The sequence below is a fragment of the Megascapheus bottae genome, chromosome 6, assembly GCF_031878675.1.
Source record: "Megascapheus bottae isolate mThoBot1 chromosome 6, mThoBot2.hap1, whole genome shotgun sequence".
In the NCBI taxonomy this organism is placed as follows: domain Eukaryota; kingdom Metazoa; phylum Chordata; class Mammalia; order Rodentia; family Geomyidae; genus Megascapheus; species Megascapheus bottae.
Window position 1 is genome coordinate 37,127,604 of NC_143514.1, and position 12,101 is coordinate 37,139,704.

The 12,101-nt window shown below is 35.7% G+C and overlaps 1 protein-coding gene across 1 annotated transcript in view; it reads left to right on the forward strand.

Moving 5' to 3' along the window:
* The window catches only part of Ankrd13c (ankyrin repeat domain 13C), a 50,100-nt gene that overhangs the window by 14,847 nt on the left and 23,152 nt on the right, over positions 1-12,101 (forward strand). Inside the window, exons 3-5 of the mRNA XM_090334617.1 lie at positions 5,136-5,240; positions 6,792-6,877; positions 10,555-10,600. Of these exons, the coding sequence (XP_090190743.1) occupies positions 5,136-5,240; positions 6,792-6,877; positions 10,555-10,600 (237 nt within the window). The remainder of the gene's footprint in view (positions 1-5,135; positions 5,241-6,791; positions 6,878-10,554; positions 10,601-12,101) is intronic.

The following is a 12,101-nucleotide window of genomic DNA, read 5'->3' on the forward strand; positions in this document are numbered from 1 at the left end:
CTGGGATTAGAAGTCTGTACCAGCTATATGTTTAAAATTTCAATATATTTTGTAATTGTGTGTGTGTTGCGCATGTGAGTTCATTGTCTCTTGAGCTGCTGCTGCTGCTCTGCTGCTGCTCTGCTGCTGCTGCTGCTGCTGCTGCTGCTGCTGCTGCTGCTGCTGCTGCTGCTTCTTCTTCTTCTTCTTCTTCTTCTTCTTCTTCTTCTTCTTCTTCTTCTTCTTCTTCTTCTTCTTCTTCTTCTTCTTCTTTAATTGGAGATAAGAGTCTTATATATTTTCCTGCCCTGGCTGGTTTTGAACTGTAATCCTTAGATCTCAGCGTTCTGAGTTGTTAGGATTATGAAATGGTTTTCAAATATTTTTAAGAAAATATGCTCCTGGCATGTCTATGATCACAGCTAAGAAAAAAGCAGACGTTGAGCAATTGTAGTCAAGGCTGATCTGGGAAAAAAGCCCTATCTGAAAAATAGACCAAATGGCTCAGGTAGTGGAGAGGACTTGTCCTATATACACAAAGCTATGAGTCAAATCCCAACACTTATCCAAAAGAGAATATTCTAATATGCCAGATGGTTCATAATATTTTATATGTATTTGTTCACCTAATCCCTTACTATAACCATGTACAATTGCCCCCATTTTATAGCTAGAAAACATAAGCCTGAAAGCTTGGCAGCTTGGAGTCTTGAATTCAATTTGGAGCATTTGGCTCCAGAACCTCAATTTATGGTGTACTGCCTTTCTCTGTTTTCAGTGAAACCTGTTAAAAAGGATGTTGTCAAAGTTAGCCAGTTTTTAACTTGCCAATCTAATACTGTTTTACGTCTTTCCTGATTTGGCATGTTAGTAGTGAATGTAGATTTACCAGGATTCAAATGTGAAATGAAACATTCCTGATCTAATTTTAGATGGATATATTAGCATTATACTTTATGATAAGTATACATCAATCTGTTCTAAAATGTGCCTCATGTAATAGTTTCATGGGATATTGATGGATAGCTAGAGGAAAGTAGAGTTTTCAGGTAAAATTTTAATTTGAAAAATATATTAATAAAACTTTTAGCCTCTTTATCATGTAACTTGTTAGAATTTCATAAGCTAATATATGTTGTGAAGCTACAACTCAAAGGAAGAGATATTTGATGCTTGTTCTTTTTCATAAGTTACTTAAGGGGAAGCACTTGGACAGATGATTTACAATCAGCAAATAGCTTGTCTTTGTTTTGTTCTATTCCTGTACTAGATCTTTAACTCAGGGCCAGAACTCTGACCCTTAGCTGTTTTGCTCAAGGCCACAGTTCCATTTCAGTTTTGGTGGCTCATTGAAGATAAGAAGAATCTCATTCAGAATTTCAAGGATTGAGAAACAAACAAACATAAAAAAGAATCCTTCTTATAAAAGAAATGCTAAGGAATCTCAAGGAAATAGTTTAAAATGCAGTACTTTGGAAAACCCAGCTGATATCAGATATGAAATCTAAATCCTTGAAATTCTGAATGAGGTACACATCTTGCCAGTATTGGTACTGATAACTGGCTTCTGAAATGGGAATTTTGTATCATTGTTCAGATTGGAAGCCTGCCCAGGATAACACCCAGGTCTCTTAAAAAGATTTCAGAACTGTAGTTGGAAAACTTAATTATTCTGGTACATTGGAAGAATTAGATATAAAAATAGTTTATGCATTTATCACTCAATCATTTTAGTTTTCTTATCTGCTTACTTACTAAATGATTAATTGATTTGTTTGGCTACCAATCATTAATTTTTATATGTAGTGTTGACATATAATTAAATGAAAATCCATAAACATTTCCTTCACTTACATTTATATAACCAATAACAATGTATATTTATATATTATATCCTGTCTAGTTTAGTGCTCTAGGAATTAATGACTCCGTTGGTTATATATAACATTTTAGACATTTTATTTAAAATTTGGATATTGTTATTTGTAAGCTTGGCATATACATTTTCAAAACATGCTTTGAAAAGATACTGAAGATTATCACAATATTTCAATAGAGCTAATAAATGACAGATATGCTTGAGTGAAGTAAAAATAATCATTACAACAGTATGACAAAATATCACCAGAATTTTTTGTCTTTTTAAAAATTTATCTTTCTTTGGGAGGATTAAGGGTACAAAGAAATGGAGGGAAATATGAATGCATGAAGCAGTGATATTTGCTAGATAGTATATTGAAAATGAACTATATAATTTGTGGGCAGTGACAGAAGGAAAAACTTGGAGAGAAGGAAGAAAAGGGTGACATTGTCCAAAAAGAAATGTAAATTTTCCTGGCTTATGTAACTAAACCCTTTTTATATCACCTTACATTAACTTTTAACAATAAAAATTCTAGAAAGTTAAAAAAAAAAGTGTCGGTGCATGGACTTTCTTGTCTGGCTAGGCTTTAAACCATGATTTTCCGATCTCACTTGGCTATCCCACTGTGAATGCTGCTAAATTTGATGACTTGTTTGTTGATGATCTTTAGATATATTCAGTATAAAAGGGAAATTTTTCTGTAATGAGTAAATTATTTAGGGCTATACTTGACACTATGTGAAAATCCTCTTTTGTACTATGTAGAGTTTTAGTATTCACTGAGAGCCTTTATTTAGTTCAGAGTTTGCATTGGATGTTGTTTTATATGTTTTCCAATTCTGTTATCATTTGTTAATTTGTTATTTATTCATTGCAAAGAACCCTTTACCCTTCCTCTTATTGGTTCATGTCAGTTAGGATTACAGGCGTGAGCCACCGCACCTGGCGTTCCAGTCTTTTATAGCTATTCTTTAAACATGTGTGCATGTTACTTCAGCAATGTAGATGTGTTAATTACTATTGTGTGCTGGACATTGGTGTTTCTGATATATTTGCCATTACAAACAAAAATAAAATAATCATTCTTGTAATTTATTTTACATACCACTTAGCAGACTTTTTGTTTTGGTTTGGTTTTGCTGGTCCTGGGTCTAGGCTCTGTGCTTAAACTTCTTTTGCTCAAAAGTAACATAGCATTCTTTACCACTTGGAGCCACAATACCACTTCCAGGTTTTTTTTGAGTAGTTTATTGGAGATTAGAAGAGGTTCACAAGCAGGGCTCAGTGGCTCAAGCCTGTAGTCCTAGCTCCTCAGGAGGCCGAAATCTGAGGATCTCGGTTCAAAGCCAGCAGCTGGTGCACTAAAGTCCATGAAAACCTTATCTGGAAGAGGTGCTTTGGCTCAAAGGGTAGGGCAGTAGCATTAAGGTGAAGAGCTAAGGGACAGCACCCAGGCCCAGAGGTTAAGCCCCATGACGGGGGGGGGGGGGGGGGGGAGGAAGAGAGAGAAAGAAAGAGAAAGAAGAAAGTTTCCTATTGGTATAAATATTCCTTGATCACTAAGAATAGTGCTACAGTAGTGCCATTTTTATTAACCCATAGCCCACTCACCTAATACTGACAAAATAGCTTTCCTTATAGTGCTCATTTTATTATTTTTCTTTTTATGAATTTACTGTTTCCTAATGCGGTAAGCTCTGTGATAAGTAGATTGCATCCTCTTTTCCTTGTACAAAAATGATATTTAGTGGTTGAAGATGTAGCTCGGCCGTCCACTGCTTGCCTAGCATATACAAGGCCATGGGTTGCATCATGAGCACTGAAGGAAAAGGGGAGACATAGAGTAGTAGACACTTGGTAAATGTTCACTGAATCATTGAGTTAGTATGATTGTTACCTAAATTTGCTATGTGTGTCAGTTCTAAATTTTTTATGTAATCATTAAAAAAATTTTTTTTTCCAGTCCTGGGCTTGAGCTCAGGGCCTGAGCACTGTCCTTGGGCTTTCTCAATGCTAGAACCCTGCCACTTGAGCCACAGCACCACTTACAGCTTTTTCTATGTATGTGGTACCAAGGAATCGAACCTGAGTCTTCGTGCATGCTAGGCAAGCACTCTTACCACTAGGCCAAACTCCCAGCCCTAAATTTTTTAATCTGCTATATGTACTCTTTGAAAGTGCTTTTTAAAAAAATTATTTTATTTATTTTTGTCCAAGTAACCAGTGCTTGAACTCAGTGCTTCTTAGCTAACGGTTAACACTCTTACCACATGAGTCATACTTCCTGTCTGACATATCCTTGGTTAATTGATGATGGTCTCTTGGAATTTTCACCCAAGTGGTGTCGAACTTTGTTCTTCAGATCTTAGCTTCCTGATTACTTCAGAGCATATCGCATCTGCCACCCGTGACCAGCTTGTTATTTTTTTATTTGTTTGTTTATTAAACGAGATTTCAGTTGAACATATCCACATACCAACTATGAGTGCAATGCATCTTTGATCAGTGTTAATGCTTTCATCACTTTTCCCTGTCCTTCCCAACCTCCCTGATCCCGTCATTACCTCCAGGTTACTTTTAACTTATTATATGTATATTGAATATTATGTATTCTCCCACTCTCTCTCCCTCCCTGAGTCCCCTTTCCTGTCTCCTGGACTTCCTGTTACTGTTTATGGAAACATTATAGGTCCTTTTTTGAAGTTACATTTTTCCCCTAAAATAAGGATTTTCCATTAGATATTTCATGTATACACATTATCCTTTGTGTCTTATTAGTATTTTATTTTGTCAATTCGGGGGCTTGGACTCAGGGCCTGAGCACTGTCTTTGGGAGCTCTACCACTTGAGTCACAGGTCTACTTCCGGCTTTTTCCAAATCTAAGGTACTAAGGAATTGAACCTGGGTCTTTGTGCATGCTAGGCAGGCATTCTTCCACTAAGCCAAACTCCTGGTTGGGTCTTACTAGTTAATAGGCATTTGCATGTAAATTAGTCTTTAAAGTTCCTAGCTTGTCTTGTGGCTTATAGACATGTTATTAAAATGGTCTTGGACACAATTAGGTAGTGAACAAAATGTGTTTTGTGCACAGAGAATTCGGTTGTTTTTAGGTAGTAGGGTGGTGCTTTTCAGTCATTCGATCTGAAGTAACCTGATTTATAGATACATAGGAATTAATACATTATTTAATTATATATATGATAATATATTTGATTTATTAAGCTTTTAAATAATATTTATAGAGATTCACAGAATTGCATGGTATTTCATAATATGTTACTTATATTGCAGAATGTGCCCATTTACTTTTGGCTCACAATGCTCCAGTAAAGGTGAAAAATGCTCAGGGATGGAGCCCTCTGGCAGAAGCCATCAGCTATGGAGATAGACAGATGAGTAAGCAATATGAATTACTGTTGTTGATAAACATTCTGCAAAGCGATGTTTGAAATGATTTTTATTAAGTATAAATTTCAATGTTTTGCAGTTATATATATGTATGTAAACTTATATGAATTACTCGTCACTTAGGAACTTGCATATTAAACAATACAAAAATTGAAGTATGTTTTTCTGTTCTTTGCAGTAGTCTTCTACCTTTTTCACTGATAGTTGAACTTGTTTCGCTTTTTGGTTGTCAGTGTTAGGACTTTAATTCAGAGCTCAGAGCCTCAGGTTGACACTTCATCTGCTTCTTTTAATGGCTAATTTGGAAGTGAGTCTCTTGGATTTTTTTGGCTAAGGACAGCTTTGAACCATGATCCTCAGATCTAAGCCTTCTAAGTATCTAGGATTACAGGCATGAACCACTTGTAATACTTGATCCTTTTTTTTTTTTTTTCTTTTAAAAGTTGAGATTGGATTGGAATTTCTGGTAAACAGTTGAACTATTTGTATAATTAGAATTAAAAATAACATAGTGTTATAATGACTACTTACTTTAGCTGGTAGATATGGGCTTTGCTGCAAGCTAGTAGCAAGACTTCAGTTTAGTCTTTAAATGAGTACATTCAAAACATACCAGAGACTGTTTCATAATATAGAAAATGCTCGCTTATTCTACTCCCTTCTTCTTGCCCATAATTTTCTTTTTAATTTTATGTATGGGTCTTATTTTTGTCCAGTACATCTATTGGATAATTATAAAAAGTTGAATTTAGATAAAGCATAAACTGTGCTATTTCTTTATAGTTTTAGGCCGAGATCAACTTTATAAATAAAGCTTTGTAGAAGGGGAGAAAATAGTTTTATTAGAGAATTGTATATCATGATTATTTCCAGGATGGGTGTGTGTGTGTGTGTGTGTGTGTTGGTCTTGGGGCTTGAACTGAGAACCAGGGTACTGTCCCTCAGCTTTTTTGCTCAAAGCTAGTGCTCTAGTTAAAAATAAAATTACTCTTCCATCAACTGAGACAGAAATCTTGGCAAAGCAAGTAAGTTCTTATAATCTAAGGTAGTGTCAATGTGTTTCAGGTTTTTAGTGGTTTATTTTTTCATACTATCCTTGGGAATTTTACCAGATTTACTAACTGTGTGTGTGTGTGTGTCTGTGTGTATGTGTGTATGCCTAGTGTTTCCTGATTTCTATGTGTGAGTTTCTTTCATTACACTGAGACCTTTGCTTATTTAAATCTTTTTTCTTTTTTTTATTGTAATTAATAGAAGGGTTACAGTTATTTAAATCTTGCTCTTTGATTCTTGGCTTTGTAGAAATATTAGTATTGTCACATTAAAATACACATACACAAGCATATACATTGTTTCCATGTATTTATAAGTTAATGGTATTTGCTAGGATGGTAAAAAGTTATTAAATTAGAAACTAGTGATGAGGCCCAGTATTGGAGGCCTTGCCTGGAGTGAGTGAAAACCTGGGTGTGATCCCCTGTATTGGAAAAAAGAAAATGCTGCTGAAAAATTACTTAAGTTGATTATTTTTCTTTTCAGTTACAGCTCTTTTAAGGAAACTTAAGCAACAATCCAGGGAAAGTGTTGAAGAAAAACGACCTCGATTATTGAATGCCTTGAAAGAGGTAAGTTATATTTCTTTACTGATTTTTCACTTTAAAAACAATTGTAAGTGCAATGTAAAGTTGTTTTTTTTTTTGTTAAATTGTATTTTATTGTCTGGATGATATATAAAGGGGGTTACAGTTACATTTATCAGGTAGTGGGTACATAACTTCTTGAACATTGTTACCCCTTCCTGTGCTTTTCTCTCACTTTTTCTCCTCCCACTCCCCCATTCATCTTGTTTTTCCCTTACCTTCCCCTTTTCAAATAAATAAACATATATACAATATACCAGGTATCACATTCAGATACAGTAACAACATGAAATAAACCCTAAGGGGAAAAAAAGAAAAATAACTTCACATAGTACACTAAGAACAACAAACACAAAGATAAACTTCTTGTTTCTTAGAGTTCATTTTGTTTAGTCTTATCCTGTATGACCATATTTACATAGCTTTTGAGTTATTGTGATCCTCTGTTAGGAGAATTCTAGTTATGTACTAATTATTACAAATGAAGGAAACTATTGAGCCTATGTTCCTTTTGGTCTGTCTTCAATGGTTTTTTTCCAAGTCTTTTCATTTCTTTTTTTTTTTTTTTTTTTTGCCAGTCCTGGGCTTGAGCTTAGGGCCTGAGCACTGTCCTTGGATTTTCTCAAGGGCTAGAGCTCTACCACTTGAGCCTCAGCACCACTTCAGGCTTTTTCTACATATGTGGTACCAAGGAATCGAACCCGGGTCTTCGTGCATGCTAGGCAAGCACTTTAAGCACTAGGCCAAACTCCCGGCTCCAAGTCTTTTCATTTCTTTACAAATGGGGCGATGTCATTCTTTCTGATGGCAACTTAGAATTCCATTGTGTATAAGTACCACGTCTTCGTGATCCATTCATCTACTGAGGGGCATCTGGATTGGTTCCATATCTTAGCTATGGTAAATAATACTGCAGTGAACATCGTTGTGCTAGTATACCCTAGCTTTAGTATACCCTGGTTTCTGGGCATTGTGGTAAATGCCAAGGAGTGGGATTTCTGGGTCATAGGGGAGCTCTATGTTTATTTTTTTGGAGGAATCACCATACTGCTTTCTAGAGTGGTTGAATGACTTTATACTCCTACCAACAGATAGTAGTGATCTCTCCTGGTCATATCCCTGCCAGCATCTGTTGTTATTAGATTTTTTTGTGTGGTCATTGGGCTTGAACCCTGGGCCTGAGTGCCATCCCTGAAGTCTACCACTAGTGTTACTGCTAGAGCTAGTGCTAGAGCTAGTGCTCTACCACTTGGAGCTACAGTGCCATGTCCAGTTTTCTGGTGGTTAACTGGAGATAAGTGTCTCAAGGACTTTTATGCCCTAGCTGGCTTTGAACCATGATCCTCAGATCTCAGTCTCCTGAGTAGCTAGGATTACAGATGTGAGCCACTGGAGCCCAGCATGTAAAGTATTTTTTTTAAATATAGCTTAGGGGCCGGGAGTTAGGCCTAGTGGTAGAGTGCTTGCCTAGCATGCATGAAGACCCGGGTTCAATTCCTTGGTACCACATATATAGAAAACAAAGCCAGAAGTGGTGCTGAGGCTCAAGTGGTAGAGCTCTAGCCTTGAGCACGTCTAAGAACACTGGTCAGACCCTGAGCTCAAGCTCAGGACTGGACAAAAAAAAATGCGCTTAATTCTTGCTATGTAGCATCAATAAATGGTAAAATATATGTTCAAATTAGGCAGTGATTAAAAATAGCAGAGTTCTGTCATTATAATGTATAAATATATATAATCTTAAGTAGAAGCACTCATTTTCTTTGAACTGGTATTTGAAGGCTTATTACTTTTAACAAATGAGATGTGACCTAGGAAGAAAGGAGGTAAGTCCTAATGAATGGAAATAAATTCGATATTATTTGGAATATGGAAGATTTTCTAATAACTGCAGCTGCTGTTGCTAGGAGCAGTTTACATTTTCTTATGTAACAAATGTATTTTTATGTCTTTCTTGTTTTATAGTTTTAAGAAATGTATCTTGACACAAAGGGAGAGAGATTGGTATTATTATCTCTTCCTGTTTTTTACTTAGTACTGGGGCATGAATTCAGGGTCTTGATTTCTCAGAGATTTTCTCATGGTCAGTGCTCAATCTTCTGTACCATGCCTCCTGTCCTCTTCCTTTTTTTTTTTTTTTACGACTGAAAGAAGCATGGGTAAAAGACCTGTTGTGCTGTGGTAGCAGCTTGCCTTTTTTTAGGGCTGCTATTAATAGTATTTTTTGATATAGAGAAATAAATAGACAGAGTTCAAAAAATATTTCCTGGTTGCCGTGGTATCTGATGTTAACATTCACTTTTCTTCATTATTTGAAATCAGAAAGATTAATTTGTTGATGTTGTAGTATTTTTGCTGTTTTGATGGTAATTAATCATTTCTTCAATCCCTTTGGTATGTAGCCTTTTTGAAATGAAAATTTCTCACTGAAGCAGGGCACGGTAGCTCACACCTGTAATCCTAGCTACTCAGGAGGCTGAGATCTGAGGATCACCTTTCAAAGCCAGCCTGGGCACGAAAATCCATGAGACTTATCTCCACCTAACCATCAGAGGTCCAGAAGTGGCACTCTGGCCCCAAAGTGGAAGAGTGCTAGCTTTGAGCAAAAGAGTTCAAGGGCATTGCCCAGGTCCAAATTCAAGCCCATGACTGACTGAAAAAAAGAGGAAAAAGAAAATTCTTTGATAGGGAAGAGGGGAAAAGAAAGTGGGAGGGGATAGGGGGGAGGGTAATGGGTACCAAGACATGTGAAAGGGTATCAATGTACGTAAAGTTAATGCACCTTCTATCTGGCAAATATCATGTGAACCTTTTATTAATTACAATAAAAAAAGAAAAAAAATTCTTTATGATCTTATATGATGATCTAGTAACATATATTTCGTTTTCATAAAAGATTTCTTTCTGTTAGAGTTATTATTTTGGGCATTCTAAGAAGTAGATTTTTTTGTTGTGTGTGTGTGTGTGTGTGTGTGTGTGTGTGTGTGTGTGTGTGTGTGTTGCTAGTCCTGGGGCTTGAACTCAAGGCCTGGGTACTGTCCCTGACCTGCTTTTACTCAAGAAAGGCACACTATCTATCACTGGAGCCACAGAGCTACTTCTGGCCCAGGGCTTCATGCATATTAGGCAAACATTATACTACTAAGCCACATTCCCATCCCACAAATAGAATCTTTATTGATACAAATTTAAATGTTTTATCAGTTTTAATGGTATTAAAATAGTCTTGTAAGTTCTGCAGTGGTATTTTCTCTTGTAATTAAGTATAGTAATGCATGCTATTGTAATGCCTCAGGAAGTAACCATATTTTGAGATTTTTCTTTTTTTGCCAATACTGGGCCTTGAACTCAGGGCCTGGATACTGTCCTTAGGCTTTCTCAAGGCTAGAGCTCTACCACTTGAGCTACAGCACCATTTCTGGCTTTTTTCTATGTATATGATACCGAGGAATCGAACCCAGATCTTCGTGCATGCTAGGCAAGCACTCTACCACTAGGCTAACTACCTGAGATTTTTCTATTTTTTAAACTCTACAAACAAAATTAAGTTTTCATTATTATTCTTCATGTCTTTAGATTTCAGTGATATTAGTTATTAATATTAAGCAGGTATAAAGACTTTTAAAGTGGATCTTGTAACTTTTTATATTTCGTTTTCTCAGCTAGGTGACTTTTATCTAGAACTTCACTGGGATTTTCAAAGCTGGGGTAAGTGCTTCATTTTAATGTAAAATACATGTTTCTACACAGGGAAAAGTTTTGCAGTAATCTTTAGTAATTAAATAACTTCAAATCAGATTTATCTGCATACTGAGTATATTGTTTTCTCATGTGCAGAGACTCTAGTCCTGTTTGGTGAGCCTAAAATGGGTGTCCCTTATATATATTGACACTTTAACTGGTTGTTTTCATAATTGTTAGTGATTCAAATTCTAAAATAATCCATTTATCTTGTTGAACAAAATATATTGCATTAGATGAAGAGGTAGTAGTAATACATGTGATAACTATTGAATTGTGATTGTAGCTACATTTACAAGTAGTGCTCTAGAAAGCTTGCATAATCATATGCATGATATAACCACTGGGGTACATGTCAGAAATGCTCAGGCAAAGCATCTTTCTCATTGTTGAAAAGAATGATAAGGTTAATACTGTACCTTATCAATGAATTTAAATTAAGGCCATTCACTTTTATATAGCCTAGACACATTGCATTGCAAAACAGTAGATAATCTATTATTAGACTTGACAATTAAACTTGTTCTGAACTTTTGAGATGTTTCTTCTTCCTTTAAAACCCATATTAATTGAAAAAGCAAGTCAGAAATTAGGAGTAACTAAAAAATATTTATAATAGGACAAGTTCAACTACATGACCTTAGAATTCATTATTCTTTTTTCATTCTGTGGTTAATTTTTACTCTTTAGAGAAACTAGCCTTAGATTTAACTAATAGTAACTTCGGATACAACAGAACTGTCCAAGCATGTGATGTTAGGTATTGTATTGGTCCTGGGGTTTGAACTCAGGTTCTAGGCATTGTCCATAAACTTTTTTGCTCAAGGCTAGAATTCTACCACTTTAGCCAGGTTTTTGGTATTTAATTGGAGATTAGAGTTTCACTAACTTTCCTTCCTGGGCTGGATTTTAACCATGATCTTCAGATCTCCACCTCCTGGGTAGCAAGAATTACAGATGTGGAACATCAGTGCTTAGTGGTGGTTTACTTATTTCTCATTGTAAAAACGGAATCATTGTAACTATACAAATTCTTGCAAGACTCCTTTTGGTATGTATGAAATGAATATTTTGGAAGGATGCCTTTTTTCTTCAATAGAAATATAAATACTTCAAAAGTATTTATAATAGTATCACTCCAAATTTAGTGTTACATATTCACTTTCTAAATTGATAAACTAATGGTTTTTATTTCTTTATTTTGTTATCCTTAGAATATTCATCCTGTGGGGCTGGGAGTTTGGCCTAGTGGTAGAGTGCTTGCCTAGCATACACAGTTTGATTCCGCGATACCACATACATAGAAAAAGCCAGAAATGGTGCTGTGGCTGAACTGGTATACCTCTAGTCTTGAGAAAGCCCATGAACAGTGCTCAGATCCTGCGTTCAAGCCCTGGGACTGGCAAAACAAAACAAAACAAACAAAAAACAACACCAACTTTAGGCTTAGAAACTCTTTATTATTTTA